The 17697-nt window shown below is 39.6% G+C and overlaps 1 protein-coding gene across 2 annotated transcripts in view; it reads right to left on the bottom strand.

Moving 5' to 3' along the window:
- TNFAIP8 (TNF alpha induced protein 8) overlaps positions 1 to 17697 on the bottom strand; it is a 122895-nt gene that overhangs the window by 82305 nt on the left and 22893 nt on the right. The window contains exon 1 of one of the 2 annotated variants that reach the window (XM_063665161.1): positions 16925 to 16943. The exons of the other annotated variant lie outside the window; for it this stretch is intronic. Within the exon in view, the coding sequence (XP_063521231.1) occupies positions 16925 to 16931 (7 nt within the window). The 5' untranslated portion in view covers positions 16932 to 16943. Of the gene's footprint in view, positions 1 to 16924; positions 16944 to 17697 lie in introns of those variants that run through there. 2 annotated transcript variants of the gene reach the window in all.

Here is a 17697-nt window from a genome sequence, read left to right as displayed (position 1 = left end):
ACACACACATGCATACACACATAATAAGGATTCTTCTCCCATTTCAGGAATAAGAATTATCAGTAACTTACGGCCAGGCGAGATGGCTAATACCTGTAATCCCAGCACTTTGGAAGGACAAGACAGGTGGATCACTTGAGGTCAGGAGTTCAAGACCAGGCTGTCCAACATGGTGAAACCCTGTCTCTACTAAAAATACAAAAAATTAGCTGGGCCTGGTGGCGGGCACCTGTAGTCCCAGCTACTCAGGAGACTGAGGCAGGAGAATGGTGAGAACCCAGGAGGCGTAGCTTGTAGTGAGCCGAAATCGCACCACTGCACTCCAGCCTGGGCAACAAAGAGAGACTCCATCTCAAAAAACAAAAAACAAAACAAAACAAAACAAAAAACCCCCACACACACAAAAATTAGCGGGGCGTAGTGGTGAGTGCCTGTGATCCCAGCTACTGGGGAGGCTGAAGCAGCAGAACTGCTTGAACCTGGGAGGTGGAGGCTGCAGTAAGCCGAAATCATGCCATTGCACTCCAGCCTAAGTGACAGAAAATAAAAAATAATAATAATAATAATTGGTAACTTGTAGTAAGTGCTTAGGATAAGTACACTACTTTACTATGCACCATACGTGCTTTAATCTCACTAACTCCTGACAGCACTGAAAAGCAGGACTATTAATGTCCTCATTTTATAGATAAAGTAATTGAGGCTTACGCAGTCTTAAGAAATTTATCCAAGGCAAAGCCAGGACCTGGACCTATTTCTCTCTGGCTCCAAAGCTGATGCTTTTAACCGCCACACAATACTGTCTCTCTGGTTCTCAGAAACAAAAAAACAAATCCCAATCAGTGATATGAACTCAACTCTACCACCTGTGAGTGTTTCAAGTTCTTATTGATTTGGGTTGGACTAGGTTAGAAGAAAAGTTTGTGGGTATGGAGAGGATGCATGATACACAAATTTTGTTCCAGACTCCATCAACAAGACCACAGGGCACGGTGTATGTCTTTGAATCTGTTTTTTTGTTCGTGTGCATGTGTATATGACAGAGAGAGGAAATATCTCACAGAACATATGAACATATCTGGGAAAACCTGGTCTTACCACTAGTTTGTAAGTTCCAAGAGGACAGGGACTATTTCTATCAGCATTTATTCAGTCAGCAACTAATACTGAGTGCTTACCACTGGCCAGACCCTGTCCCATGTGCTGGAGATTCACAAATGAACAAAACAGACAACAGACACGTTTTTGTTTGTTTGTTTGTTTTTAGAGACAGCATCTTGCTATATTGCCTAGGCTAGATGCGAATTCCTGAGCTCAAGTAATCCTCCTGCCTCAGCCACCCAAGTAGCTGGGATTGTAATGCCAGGCATGTGTCATGACACAGGTCATTCTTAACCAGTACATTATGCTGCCTCTACTAGATTTTATGTTAGTTGCATTTACTCTGTCTACAGCATGGAAAACTAACTTAATTTTGTTTGTCCCTTTAACCTCAAAACCTACACATGAATGCCTAGTGAATAATAAGCACTTTAATATTTGCTGAATAAATGAATTGGTCAGCAGCATACACTTTAGCACTTAATTCAAAAGCTAAGTTAGATGCAAAATGTTTCATGTGCTTGAGCCTTGTCGCTCCAGCTAGTGTATAAACTTCTTAAGCACAAGGATCAAATTATGTTTATATGTACCAAATAAAAGCATTCCATCTTAAGGCTGCTTCACAATATACCAGTCCCAGAATTTAAAATAAGCACACATAATTTGTACTTCCATGAAATTATTAAAGGTACTGACAATTCTATTAATAAACATCATTTGTTAAAAAGGAGGCTATCATATTTTGGAAAGTACTAAACTTTAGCAAATGTATATCTTCCCTGTTGTAGGGCATCTTTAAAATAAAAGAAAATGTCAAAGCCTGTGTCTATTATGAGACCCTTAGGAACAGTATCACATCTCTGGATTTGGGGGTTTGGCAGCTCTGGCAACGGTGGTCTCAAGAAAGTGAAAGCAAAACCTACCCCCCTTCTTTCTCTCCCTCCACCCTGGCCCCCAAAGCCTCATGTTTCATTACAAGCTGAGTGCCCTCAGACTTCCAATTATCTTTAAGGTTTCTGTAAAACTCCTTTGAGTTTGTGGCAGATTTCAAAAAGTGGGCTTTTAAAATAAGCAGAAGAATTTTCTTTGGACCTGTTAAGTAGTCTTGAACTCAAATATAAATTCTTGGCTTTGAACTAATTATCTATAACAAAAATGACAAATACGACGCTGACCACTCTTACCCAATTGTTCTGGAAATTTTTGAAGCACTGTCAACCATTTTCACTGCATATAATATATTCTCAATGTAATTTTTCCCCATCTTCATTGAGGTTCTTTTAATATAATTTAACCCTTCTTAATATTAAGCCAAAGTAATGATTATAATAATAATCAAAACAAGTATTTGTCCCGGTTTTTATTAAGTAGCCTATTTTCCCAAGTACAGATTGTCCTAGTGAACTTCATTTTCTCTTTTAAAAATGTACATTCTATTCAGAATCTACAGAAATTTTAATTACCACATTTGCCTATTCTTCATGATCTGAGAGCTAACCTCTGCCCTTTGGTATTCTTTCACTGTAGTTACCCAACATTTTCCTTCTGAATGTACAACTTCATATTCTTTTTTTTTTTTTTTTGTATTTTTTGCAGAGACGGGGTTTCGCCATATTGCTCAGAGTAGTCTCGAACTCCGGAGCTCAAGGGATCCACCCTGCCTTGGCCTCCCAATGTGCTGGGATTTCACGCGTGAGCCACTGAGCCCAGCTACATTCTTATTTCCTAAACTTTACAAGTTCACACTCTTCCCTTTAAACAAATGTGCCCCCTTTGGCGGTGTCATTTGAGTCCTGGTGTATGTCATTAAGCTTCTTAACCTCAACCACTACTTCCCACTGAAATAACTATTTTCTTTTTTTCTAATGAAAAAGTAAGACATGTTCTATGTAAAAATTAAAATATGGTGAGCACTTACCACTTACTATGTGCCAGGCATTGAACTAAGTATTTTTTAATCTTATTTTCATCCTCGTGATATGAAGTCAGTGCTCTGATGAGTTCCATTTTACATAAGAAAGTAGTTAAGCAAATTGCCAAGTTACAATAGCAGAAAGAGCAGAGTCAGAATTTGAATCCAGCTCTGTTTCCAAGCCCTGGCTCAAACTGCTGTGTCAAACCAGACTCCTCCCCAATCCATTCCCAGCTAGAATCCCAGATAATAACTTGGTTATTTTTTTTCCCAAAGTTTTAAATACCAAATAAGCATGCCTATCCTTTGCCCTACCACCTTCCTTCTTACTTAAACAGGACCATATTATATACATTAATTTAAAAGTTAATAATATAGTGTATCTTTCATAGTCAATATATAAAGCTCTTTTTTCTTTCTGTCATGGTTCCACACTAGTCCATCCTGTGGCAGTACTGCAACAAAGTTAACCTTAGTTAAACTAGGTTTGGTTAAATTTGATGAACATTTAGGCTGTTAAGCACCACAGGTCTATGGATACTTTTATTCCTCTGCTTAACACTCAAACTCTATAAACCAGAGCTTTGTCCCTCCTTCACAGGTGAACACCCACAATGTCCCTTCATCAGCACTTCCTAATAATTTTACTCTGCTCTTGCTAATCACCTTATTTGCCTGTTCCATTGATATGAGTTCATTCATTGATTTTTTTTTTTTTTTTTTTTTTTTTTTTGCGATGGAGTCTCACTCTGTCGCCCAGGCTGGAGTGCAGTGGTGCAATTTTGGCTCACTGCAACCTCCATCTTCTGGGTTCAAGTGATTCTCCTGCCTCAGCCTCCCAAGTAGCTGGGACCATAGGCACGTGCCACCACACCCAGTTAATTTTTTGTATTTTTAGTAGAGACAGGGTTTCACCGTGTTAGCCAAGATGGTCCCGATCTCCTGACCTCGAGATCCACCTGCCTTGGCCTCCCAAAGTGCTGAGATTACAGGTGTGAGCCACCATGCCCAGCCCATTCATTGGGTTTTTAATATTTATTTGACCATTCAAAATTCACAGTGCCATTTCAACCTTTTGTTTCCTTTAAAATGAACACCAAGGCTGGGCATAGTAACTCATGCCTGTAATCTCAGCACTTTGGGAGGCCAAGGCAGGAAGATCACTTGAGCCCAAGGGTTCAAGACCAGCTTGGGCATCATAGCAAGACCCCATCTCTATGAAAAATTTTAAAAATTAGCCAGGTGTGGTGGTGTGCACCTATACCCCAACTACACTGGGGGCTGAAGTGAGAGGATCACTCAAGGCCAGGAGGTTGAGGCTGCAGTGAGGTGTAATCATGCCATTGCACTCCAGCCTAGGCAACAGAGCAAGACCCTGTCTCAAAAAATAAAACAAAACAAAACAAACAAACAAACAAAAAACAGATAAAATGAACACCAAAACAAAGCTAGGAATATTTAAGGCTTTGGAGTATAATGCTTTTGTTTGAAAACTCTTAAGCAGGTTTTAAGAGTATGGGGAAGGAGAAGGGGACCAGACAGGGGAGAGAAGGGCCAACCTCTACTCTCAGAGAAATTAATTAATTAATTAATTTATTTATTTATTTATTTATTTGATGGAGTCTTGATCTGTCACCCAAGCTGGAGTGCAGTGGTGCAATCTCCACTCACTGTAACCTCCGCCTCCCCAGTTCAAGCAATTCTCCTGCCTCAGCCTCTCAAGTAACTGGGATTACAGGCATGTGCCACCACACCCAGCTAATTCTTAGTAGAGACAGGGTTTCACCATATTAGCTAGAATGGTGTCAAACTCCTGACCTCAAGTGATCCGCTCGCCTCGGCCTCCCAAAGTGCTGGGATTACAGGTGTGAGCCACCACACATGGCCTCAGAGCATTTTAATAAGCCTTCGGGACTAGGCTTTGGCCCAGACGAGGTTTCGCTCTCTCTCCTCTCCAAGTTTTCTGAGACCTTCTTCCTTGTCCCTACCGTGAGAGGTGCCCTGTAGTCCTCCAGTGGGCTCTGCCTTGGCCTATAGCCTTTGGCCTTCTCCAGTGAAGTATCCCTGCTGGGGTAACTGTCCTAGGAGAAGTTCAATTTCTGGGAATTAGCACAGAATTCCCTCCACTCGGGGCGCTCCCAGGACGACCTTACCATGTTTCTAGCCTCAGCCCAGTGTCCACCAGCCGTAGTACCTCATCTTGTGGAGGGAGTGGGGGGAGCGGAAGAGTGGCATCTGTTTCCTAACCTCTACATCTGCAAATGCGTCTGAGTTCTGACAGATACAATTAGCCTCAATGCAGCTGATTTCCACAGCTCTAAAAACCATCTCCTTGGGGAAGAAAACCTCTCCCCATAAAAGAAATCAAAGATGGACAGAAGAAGGGAAAAGAACAGCCACTTTCTGAGATCCTACTATGTGACAATGTGCCAGATGTTTTATTCAGGTCATCCCAGTTGGCCCTCCACAGTCCTATGTGTCTGGTTTTATTTCTTCCCATTTTCAGTGGGAAAACAGTGGCTTAAAGAAGGAAACGACTTGACTAGCCAAAGCCTCACACTTGGGAAGCATTAGAGCTGAAATTCAGGTAATGGTCCGCCCCAGACTTCTTGAGCCCACATGTTAACTGCCAATAAGGCAAGAGCAGAATTTTCCAACCTGGGGCCCACAGACTCCCTAGCAGCCCCTAGATGGGCTTTGGGGTTATCAGAATGTCCTGAGACTGGGGTGATGTGTCTTTTGTGAGTGGGGAGTCACTCTGAATGCTCCCACGTTGCCTCCCCTGCTCCACCCATAGTTTGAACACCAATGCTTCGATCACGTGCAGAACTACCCACCCTCCTCTTCTGCCATTTCCTCTATTGTTATCTTTTCATTATAGTCTTGAGAGCCATCTTCTTGCCATCTTATTTAAACAACTGTTGAAAGGGAATCACTTTTGGAGAATGTGCTGGAGTGAGCCACAGCTGCCCCTGTGGCAGCTGCCCCTGTGACAAGCATCACCACCCTCAAGCTTTCATCAGATTCTCAAAAGGGTCCAAAAACCAAAAAAGGATTGAAATCTAGTCAGGAACACTTCTACAGTCTTTTTTTCCTTTAACAAATAAAAACTAAAAATGCTGCTGAAAGCATGGTAAGTGTCTTCCAAAGGTGTCCATTCAGAGATGCAGAGGCACCCACAGAAAAGCCCTCAAGTGACCACATTTCATCTTGGCACAATAAAATTATTGTCACTGAAGGTGAGAAAGTAGAATACTAATGCATGTTGCAGAGGCTTTTAATACAGAGGAAGTTGTGGTTTGAGTCGAGGAGGAAACTGCAGAAAAGGTCTTTGATCTTTGTATTTCACAAAAAGCAACTGAAACTGTAAATAACTGTCTCCTTCAATGCCAGTTGACAGTTAACAAGAAACAGTTTAGCAATTTTATCACATACATGCACAACTGCTTTTGCCTTTTTACCAGGCTATGATAGATAACTGGAGAGAGCATGAGTCAAATGGAGCAACGAGGTGCACGCTGGCTCAGATGCTCTTCCAGTGCAATATCAGAACGGTCTTTTTTTTTTTTTTTTTTTTTTGAGATGGAGTCTCACTCTGTAACCCAGGCTGGAGTACAGTGGCACAATCTTGGCTCACTGCAACCTCTGCCACCTGGGTTCAAAAGATTCTCCTGCCTCAGCCTCCCGAGTAGCTGGGATTACAGGCACCTTCCACTGTACCTGGCTAATTTCTGTAGTTTTAGTAGAGATGGGGTTTCACCATCCTGAAAGGCTGATCTTCAACTCCTGACCTCGTGATCTACCCGCCTCAGCCTCCCAAAGTGCTAGATTACAGGCATTAGCCACTGTGCCCAGCCCAGAATGGTCTTAAGAAGGAACAAAAAAGCTTATACAGTCAAGACCATTTATTAAGTGCCAACTGTTTAAGACCTCCTCCCAAGGCCAATCCTGATGCAATGGAAACCTTTCAGTGCCAAGAGGCAAGAAGGCACAGCCTACATGACACACTGCACAAACAGCTAGGAAACCAAAAAAAAAAAAAAAAAAAAAAAAAAAAAGGTGGGAAACGTAGAAGAGAGAAAAATATAGATTTCAAATCTAATTAAACAGAAAGAGAGAAACAGATGTCAGGGACAAAACTTGCCAACATCAAGTCCTTGGGAAATGATACAGATTACCCTAGGAGAGTTCACAGGTGGCAGACTTCTGGAAAACCTGCAGGAAAGAGGGAATGCTGTCATTTGCAAGAAAGCTATCAGTTCACAACTAGTGTGCCTTCTTGTAATATTTATGTAATAATATTATTTTAATATCAATTATCAATTGGGCAAGAGGTACAAAATGCCACACATTGCACCACAAGAAGTTTGCTCATCTGTAAATTACAGGGGTTAGAATAAACTTCTAACTTCTCTAAGTAACATGATATTAGTATTTTTCAAGGTGCTGTTTGTGATTTGATTTTTCTTTGCAATGAGGCTCTTTAGCAAATGAAGGCTGGCTTTTAAATCACATGTGCAGACTCCAAAGGACAGTACTAGCTACTGATAAACATGGGGTGTCTGCAAAACTCTGGCTTGTTTCCAAGATTGCTCCAATGGAAAAACAATTAAAACTACATTTTCACTATTAAATTAGAATAATTTCCAAATAAATCTTGAAGGACATATATATATATATATATATATATATATATAGTCTTACTAAAATACACTTGCATTTCCATGATTCTAAAATACCATTGGTTGTAAGATGCACAATTTAATGGCAGAATTTTTTGGGGAAAAGACTGTAGTATTATCTGTGCACATGCATTATACAACATATCTCCAACTGAGAATTGTTAAAAAATGAAAAATATGCACCTTAGAATTGGAACACGATGGTATGAATGGATACATAGAGATGATTAACTATATGTATCTATCTATCTTTCCAGAAATTTTTCTCTACAAAGAACCCTGGCAGAAGCTGCTCATTTGTGTGTTTGGTTTCTTCTAACACTGAAAAACACAGAAGCTAGCAAAAGATTTTTTTAAGTTGTACAAAAAAAGTACTGTATGTACATCTTCTGACTCAGCAATTACACTTCCAGAAACTTATAAATATAATTGCTTGTAGGTACTGACATATAAACATGGTTGTTTATTGCAGCATTATTTATAATATAAAAATCAGTAAAGAACAAGAATGTTCAACAATAAGCGAATTCTTAAATAAACCATAGTATATTTGTGGACATGGAATACAGAATACATATATTAATATGGATTTAGAATATGGAATACTACGAAAGAAAAAGAATAAAGTAGATTTCTCTCCTCCCTAATATGAACTGATGTTCAAAGTATTTAATGTGGAAAAAAGGTGAGTCCCAAGGAGTAATTTCCTGTATGTCATCAACTATAAAATGTACATTATTTCATATTTTAACATATTTGAAATTGGGGTGTACCAATCAATAGCATCTTAAGAGTCCACAAAAAACAGCAGTTTGATCCTATTTGTACATATATGTATGAAATGTGCATGGCTTAATATGCATAGGAAATTTCTGGGTAGCTACTTTTAACTGTAAAGTAGAAAAAGAGAAAGATGTCTTATTTGTCTTATTTTACTTTACCCAATAGCCTTTATTTAAGTATGAGGTGTTTCCTTGAATACATATTACTTCTGAAACCAACCAACCAACCAACCAACCAAGTATAAACCGTTCTAGGCTCCTAAAAGGTAATGGCTTGGATAATCACTGGGACAGGGTATCCCTTTTGGGAAAATCACTCCTAGGAAAATTTTTTATTCATTAAAAAACATATTTCATAAAAAAATGAAAAGCAAGGCCAGGCACGGTGGCATGTGCCCATAGTCCCAGCTACTTGGGAGGCCAAGACAGGAGGATCGCTTGAGCCCAGAAGTTCTGGGCTGTGTGATGATCAGGTGTCCACACTAAGTTCAGCATCAATATGGTGACCTCCCAGGAGCAGAGGACCACCAGGTTGCCTAAGGAGGGTAGAACCAGCCCAGGTCAGAAACAGAGCAGATCAAAACTCTTGTGCTGATCAGTAGTGGGATTGCACCTATGAACAGCCACTGCTCTCCAGCCTAGGAAACATAGAGACACCCCATCTTGGAAAAAAAAAAAAAAGAAAGAAAGAAAGAAAAAAGAAAAGAGAAAAGCAAAGCAAAGCAAGGATCAAAGAAGGAAATGTAAGGATCAAAGAAAGGAGACATTCACTAGGAGATCCTAAGCATCTAGCTCTTTTGCTTCTTTTCTGTTTTCTGATCATTTAGGCAAGTTTTGCCAAAAGGTATAGCTTGTTCTCCACGCTAGAGGTAGAGGGGGTTGGTAATTCAGAGGAATTCATAGGAAGTCCTGTTTTCTGGGAGGATGGAGGTGTGAAACAGCAATATAGTCTCCTTATCTGGGAGGTGGTGGGCAGCGGGATTGGGGGCAGGGCGGCGCACCCAGTCCCTAACAAGGCCAACCACACCCAACAATGGAGGGTGGCCAGAAGGATCCGGAGCCAGGAGCAAGGCACAGGTAAGTGGGAACCCTCAAGAGCCCTCAGAGGATGGAGACTTTAGGGCAGCGTTTCTCACCCTGTGGCCCTCCATCCAAGAATGAACAAGGGACCCTTATTAACATGCAGGTTCCTCTGGCCTACTCATACCTCAGCAAAGTAATTTCCATAAACATTCCAACAGTATACCTGAGCTATCATGATTTGGGTATTTGTAATGTGTCGTTTATAAAGCGAGGTCTAGAAATTTAGATAACCTTTATAATGTGCAAAAAGTAGATTTCAGGCAATGGAGTTTAACAAATTTTGTTTCAAATGACTTAAAAAAAAAACTCTTTACAGATGGGATCTCACTGTGTTGCCCAGGCTGCGGTGCAGTGGCTATTCAAAGGTGTGATCAAGTGCACTACAGCCTTGAACTCCTGGGCTCATGTGATCCTCCTGCCTCAGCCTTCCGAGCAGCTGGGAGTACAGGTGTACACCACCACACCCAGGCCCAAATGACCTTTAAAATTAGAATTGATATGACCACTCAAATAAAATGCATCTACATATTCTCAGATTAAAGCCTATATATTTTAATAGTTGTTAGAAACTGAAACAGATATTTGGAAATTTCATCTCCTCCTTGAGAACTAGAAAATATGTATCTTTCCCAACATATTGAATTAAGATAATAGTCATTTGAAAAATCAGTTCATTTTTTAAGGGAGGAAGCCCGAAAATGACTATCAAAGAGGTTTTTTAAGATACCCCATATTTTCTGAAACCTTTTATTTTCCTTTGTAAATCAGCTTATTTAGATTCTGCTTACAGAGTGATCTTATAAGTGGGAGTTCACAGCACTGGAATCTACACTTCCAATAGCTCTTCCTCTGTTGTTCCAGCTTGGAGTTTACAGATTGACGTTCACCTCCCTCCTCCCTCCCAGGAATGTGGTATTTTCTCTTTATGTCAAGCAGAACGCAGATTACACTGACTCATTCATAAATGATTTTAATTATATATCACTTTTCAGATAATTTTCACCGCACCATCCCTTTGGGACTTTTCTGTTCTGGTACAATGCAGCTTCAAACACAGAGTTAGAATTTATCACTTCAATCAATTTTTATTAAACACAAATATGCTGATTTGCTTCCTGATGCATCCAAAAGGGAAACCTGTGCTACATAGTTGATATAGAAGATAACCGAAAATAATTTCTAAAAGGATAGTATCAGTTTCATTGACAGGAAATTATCCCCTGGAAAGAAAACAGGAACAGTTATGTTACCTTCATCTCACAGAAGTGAGCTCATGCAATCGTGGTCTTTGCACAACATTCCCAACAAGAGAGTAACTGTGAGGACTAGGCATCATATTCAGGTAATTCTAAGGTGCAAGTTTTAAGGACTTTGCCTATGGCGTGTGCATGGTAGCAGGGAAGGGGATCAGGTTTCCCTGTGGGTCATTGAGGGACCATTGTAGGGAACTGTGTGTTTAGTTTAGAGGTAAGAAACAGTTCAGAACGGCAAAAGCACAGAGTGAGTGCCTTTGGAAAAGAAGCAGGAAATAAGGCTGCAAAGTTGGACAGGAACCAGATAAAGAGGCCTTTAATATGTTTGGTGAAGGAGTTTGAACTTGATTCTGAAAGCAGGAAGAGCACTTCTAAGAATTTCAAGCTGGGTTAGCCAAGCCACCTGTAATCCCAGCTACACAGAGGCTGCCGCAGGAGGATCGCTTGAGGCCAGGTATTTGGGGCTGCAGTGAGCTATGATCATGCCACTACACTCCAGCCTAGGCAACAGAGCAAGACTCTATCTCTACAAAAAATAAAAATTAAATTTAAATTTGAAAAAAAGGAAAAAAGAAAATCAAAAAGAATTTCAAGCTGGGAAATGACAGGATCCAATCTGTATCGTAGAAAGATCGCTCAAGCCATAAGAAAGGAGACTCAGGAGGGCAGTCACTCCATTTATACTCAAAAGACAGAGGGAGAAAAGGCTGAGAAAACCTCCATTCAAATACTGACATTTAAAACTCATTTACCTGGTATGTTCACTTAGGTGAAATACTTCACCCCTTTACAATAGTGGGGAACTATCGCACAAGGTTCTAGAAACTAAGTGTGGCTGTTTCATATTTACTTCTTCCTATTGGGTTCACTTAAATAATGTGACTAAAGAACTGGGAAGGGGAACCATCTCATGAATCTGTGTGGCACTGCTTGGAAGAGGCTCTCTCTGTCTCCCTATTGTTTGTGTTGCTGCTCATGGTTACTGCATGAAACTTCTATGTGAATTCAACTTGTTTTTATTTTATGTTCTACTTGTCTGAAGCAAGCATTCAACCTTTCTGGTTAATATGCCATTACACATCTTTTTGGATCTACTACACCCAATTCTACCCAAATGATAAGGGAAGTGAAAGCCCTGTCACCAACCTTTGAGAGTTCTGAGGTGCAAGTCAAGGTGTGTAGCTTTACTGACCCACAAGAGGCACAGGTCCATCTAACTGAGCCCATTACAGAGCACACAGCACTGCTCATACTGTACCAGGAATGAGACAGCAGAGGGAGAAGGAAGGAGGTGAGGCACCTTCTGCATAACATGTTGTCAGTGGCAAAACATTAACTGGGACCCAAGCCTCTGACTTCCAAACTCTAAGCATTTTCTAGATGAACATACACTTTAAACAAAACACAATACTCATTAAAGTAAGCATGTTCTTCATGACCTCACTGGCATGGGTAATGGAAAACCAAGAAGTTATCTCTAACTGAATTGGAATGTTTACACTGGCTGCATAGCTGCTCCCCTAAAGGAATCTGTGGGGAAACCAGGCTCTGGTTTCCTCATTTCCTAGTGTGTGGTTTTTTTCAGGGCACTAGGCACACCAAGAGAATCTTTCTAACAGGGAGGAGGAGCGGAAGAGTGAGTCAGACATGAAAGGTCCTTCCAAGCAAAGTTCTAACACATGATAAAATCAAATGAATGAAGGCATTTGATTAATGGCTGACTGCGTAACAATTCACAATAATGTCTCCACTCAGGAGTGGGAAATCCCAAATAGGAAGCATCTCTCCTTCAACACTGATGCAAAATTAGGGCAGAGAGAAAGTTCGGGAATATAATAAAAAGCATTCTCCTTTTCATCTCAGCATTGATAAGAGAGTTTGCTGTTTGGGGTTTTTGCTTGTTTTGGCAGGTGAACAATCTTAGATCATAAGCTTTAAGCGTTAATTATGTATGGAAATTAATGCACCGAACCAGCTAACCTAATGAAAAGATGATGGTCAAGTGAGCAACACCCTCCAGATGAGCTCATGAAATGTCCACTGAAAGACTGTGGGGTAAAAGGAGTGGCAGAAGATGATGATGTTCAACATGATAAAGGTGAATAATTTCACAGTTCAGCAGAGCCAATCCTCAAGAGAAAAATAAACCATTTTCAAAACATCCTTCCCAAAGACAGGTGAATTTTTACTTTTACATTTACCCAGTGACTAGCTGAAAACATACTAGAAGCAGAGGAGAAAATGGGATTCTAGCAGGAAACATACTAAAAATAGAGGAGAAAAAAACTATTTAGTGTTCTCTAGAAATCATTTTCTCTAATAAAAGGATGTCCATATTTCTAGATTCTCTCTCTTGGAATGTAAGTTTTTTGAGGTTGTCACCCTTGAGAGCACAGATCTTCTATCTCATAAAGTACCAGTGAGCAGTTACAGGGAAGCTATACCTTAAAACCAAATTCAACAGGTGGTTTGAAGGTCAAGTTCAATGCACTGGCCAGTTAGCCTGACCCCAACTAGGACAACTAAATAATGATTCAAAATATCTGATTCAAAATATCTGGTGAGTGAATAACCAACTCCTCCCTTATTTGCTAAAAGATGGGGACTGAAACAACTAAAACTATTTCAGAGCATGACAGGACCTTGGAAACTATGTAATCAAAGTGGTACCTTCATTCCTGAAGATAAACTAGAAAATTCTTAGGAACATCTGTTTCACACCTCTCCAGTTCCTAGACTTTCATTTCTCTCATATCTTCCCCAATACAAAAAAGTTAAATGAGATCTTGGAGTAGGGAAGGTACAGCGGGAATATCCTGAGTATCTGGGTTGGCACTTGGAATATATTTTATCCTAAGAAATAGGACTACGTTTCTGGTCCATTACAAATATGTGCCTTAATACTTCCAGGTTGATTCCTGGTTGTTTTTTTCACATAAAGATGACTTGTTAAATGTATTTTTATTTTCTATCTTTAAGATTGTTCATTTCAAAAATCATAAATCACAGTTCTATAAAAAAGTTAATTCCACCCATATTCCCTGAGGGCCTACCTCGTGCTAGACTCAGACCTGAGTGAAGAGATATAGGTGGGACTCCAAGGTCTCCAGCCTGAAGGAGCTATGGCATATAAATAATGGCAAAACCACATATAATCAAGGTGTGCAGAAAGTGTCATGAAAACCCAGGGAAAGAAGCAGCTGCTGCTGCTGAGAGAGGACTGGAGAAGGCTTCCCATAGGAGATGATTTTTTTTTTAATTGGGGCTTTGAAGACTGAAAAGGATCTGGCCAGTAAAGAAGGGGGACAAGGGAATTATAGTCACTGGGAACACACCAATTGACAGAGGGGCAAGAATTGTGGAATATGCTAGATGGCATAAGCATAGAGTGCCCAATGGGGAACAGTAGAAGAGAGGATAGAAAAACAGCATGAAGGAAGACATGAAGAGCTCTGAACACCAAACTACAAAGTTCAGATTTTAATCTGTAGGAATGTAAGGCCATTTCATTGAGGGTTTTTACATAAGAAGTAATTCAACTGGGTGGTAAGTCCAGGAATGGACCGGAAGCTGGGAGACTGGTTAGGAGACTTATGATAATCTTGCCAATGAATAAAGATCTGAATTCTGAATTGCAAACAGCTGTTTCCATTACCTTCAAATCAAAGCTTGGGGCCCATTTGTAATGTTTTTAGCGTGAGGCACCCTAAAACTGTGCCTCAGAGATGGTCACTGCCTTTAACTCCCATCTGCACCTGCAATTCTTCCTCCTAGGAAAATATCACCTCCTCTTTCTCACCTACCTCACATAGATTCCATAAAGAAAGCATAACACATAGGTTAAACTGAAATTTGTGGGAAAAAGGCTTTTAATGAAAAATATGTTCCAATGCAACCTTAAAGGGGTAACAGCATAGGCTGTAGAGTCAAGCAGTGCCAGCACTAACATTGACTAGCTGCTGGATCTCAGGCAAGTTATTCCGTTTCTCTGTGCCTCAACTTTCCTCATCGTAAAATGGGAACAAAAAACTACCTTTTTAAGAATGTCAATTATGAGATTGGAAAACAGATCCTTAGAAAAGTACATAGTAAGCAAGAAAAAATGGTAACTATCACTCTTATATACGCTTTGACAATAGACTGAGTCAGGAATGCAATATTGCTTCTAAGTTGCAATGACATGTAAAAAAATTCCATTACTCAGTGCTATTACAAATAACATTTGTTTTAGATGGTCTACTCTTTTAAGATTGAAGATTCTCCTGTAAAGCAGTAAAGCTCATTGTAATTTTATCCTTTCTAAAATGTACCACACTTACAGAGAATACGCTGAACAAAATTTAACCTTCTTTCTGAGGATGTGATTACCATGATTTTCTCAAGTTCCTGCTAAGAAGGTATTGGGAAGAGCTAACACGTTAAAAGTGAATTGATATACTACAGATTTGGTTCCAATGGAGGTAAAATTATGTCCCAAGAGTGCCTAGAACATCCACCACTGTAAAGCATTGCAAGTGTTATCTGACATCCATACAATAACATGCATGTGACTGCCCTTTTAAAAACTTTTTATTATTCAAATTTTCAAGCATTCACGAAAGTAGAAAGAGTATAATAAACTCTCATCTGTAGCCCACCTTCAACAGTAACCAGTATTTTGCCAATCTTGTTTCATTTGTACCTCTCTACCCCTTCACTCTTCTCTTGTTACCATTTTTCCCCATAGCCTTATTGAGATATAATTTATCATTGTAAGTGTACAATTCAATGATTTTTAGTAAATGTATAGAGTTGCGTAACCATTACCACAATCCAATTTTTAGAACATTTCCTCATCTGGAATGAATAGTGACAATATAGTACACATACACAATGGAATACTGTTCAGCCTTAAAAAAGAAGAAATCCTGTCATTTATGACAACATGGATGAACCTGGAGAACATTACATTAAGTGAAATAAGCCAGGCACAGAAAGACAAACACCACAAGATCTCACTCATACGTGTAGCAAACAAGTTGAACTCAGAAATGAGTAAAATAGAGGTGACTAGAGGTTGAAGGTTGGGGGATGGGGAGATGTTGGTCAAAAGACATAAAATTTCAATTAGGAGGAACAAGTTCAAAAGGATCTACTGTACATCATGGTAGCAACAGTTAACAACAATCTATTGTATATTTGAACACTGCTAAAAGAGTAGATTTTTAAGTGTTTGTACCACATATGAAAAAAAGGGATGTGACGTAATGCATGTGTTAAATGGCTTGATTTAGCATTCCACAACATACATATATATCAAAAATCATGTTGTACACACATATATATACAATTTTTAGTTGCCAAAGTAAAATTTAAAAACAAAATTAAAAAGGACTCCTGCCATTGGTGACAACACAGATGAACCTGGAATAATGCTAAGTGAAATAAGTCAGACAGATAAAGATAAATACTATTAAAAAAAAGAAGAAGAAGATTTCATCATCCCACAGCACCCATTTTTAGTTAATTCCCATTCTTACTTCAGCCTCAGGCAGCCACTGATCTACTTGCTGTTTATAGATTCACCTTTTCTAGGCATTTCACATGAATAGAACCATACAATATGTAGCCTTTTGCATCTGGTTTATCTTACCTGGCACAGAATTTTGAGATTCACCCATGCTATAGCAGGTACAGTACTTTGTTCTTTTTTATTGCTACATAGTATTTCATATATATATTTGCTACATAGTATTTCATATATATATATGCCACACTGATTATTCATTCACTAATTGGTGAATATTTGAGCTGTTTCCAGTTTTTGGCTCTTATGTAAAATCTTCTATTAACACTTGCTTATAAGTATTTGTATGGACGTGTTTTTTTTTTTTTTTTTTTTTTTTCTTTTATTATTATTATTATTATACTTTAGGTTTTATGGTACATGTGCGCAATGTGCAGGTAAGGACGTGTTTTCATTTGTTGGGGTAGACACCTGGAAGTAGACTTGCTGGGTTTTGTACTGACTTTTACCCAACAGAATAACAAAATACCATACGATATAATGTTTTATTTAATAAATAAGGAAATGAAAAGTCCAAAGACATTAACTAATTTCCTCATACTCACAGTTCATTGGTGACAGAGAAAGAATTCAAACCCAGTACATCCCATTCTTCTTTTTTTCTTCTTTTCTAATCAGTTTCATTCCTGCACCCCCCAGAAACACTCCTCCTGGAGCCCTCCTCCTTCAGCTCTATTCTAGATGGGCTCTTCTCCTTAGGCCAGAGCTGCAATAGTGAACTTCCCTTCTCAAGTCCTTCTGGGGCTCCCCTTTACCTCCTGCAGACTTTCCCACCCCTACTCCCATCCTAAAGCCTCTGCTTCACCTATGCCTCTGGGGAACCGGGGAACTCTCATTTCTGAGCCTTCCTGGCATTCTGTGAGCAAATCAATCGCTTCCAGTCCTTTCCCTGTGAGCCCTGCAGGCATTTTATTCTTGATTTCACTTCTCTTCTCTGCAAATGCATTTGCCATCACTTCATCTGCTTTCTATCTTTAGGTCCTCTATGGGTCAGGGTTACAGATGTCTCCAAGGTTTATAAGGATACAGTCTGCATTCCTGATTTTCATTCTTTTAGTTTGAGGGAGATTTTCAAGAGACAAAAGCAAAACTGTCTTTGCTAGTTTGAAACAAGAAATCTCCAACTTTCTTGAAACTATCTCTTGAGTGAAATACTTACACGGGAAACGAAAATACAAGGACAATGAATGATCATTCCATTCAAACTAAGGGGCGTAAGAGGGAAAAAACTCTGCCTCAAATCCTAAAAAGGAATTTTATCCCATAAACGTATGCATGAAAGAGGCTGCCCTTCACTATTCAAAGATGAAAGCAGCCC

Source organism: Pongo pygmaeus, chromosome 4 (assembly GCF_028885625.2).
Source record: "Pongo pygmaeus isolate AG05252 chromosome 4, NHGRI_mPonPyg2-v2.0_pri, whole genome shotgun sequence".
NCBI lineage: Eukaryota > Metazoa > Chordata > Mammalia > Primates > Hominidae > Pongo > Pongo pygmaeus.
Note: the sequence above shows the minus strand (reverse complement) of the source record. Positions and strands in the feature narration are given on the sequence as shown.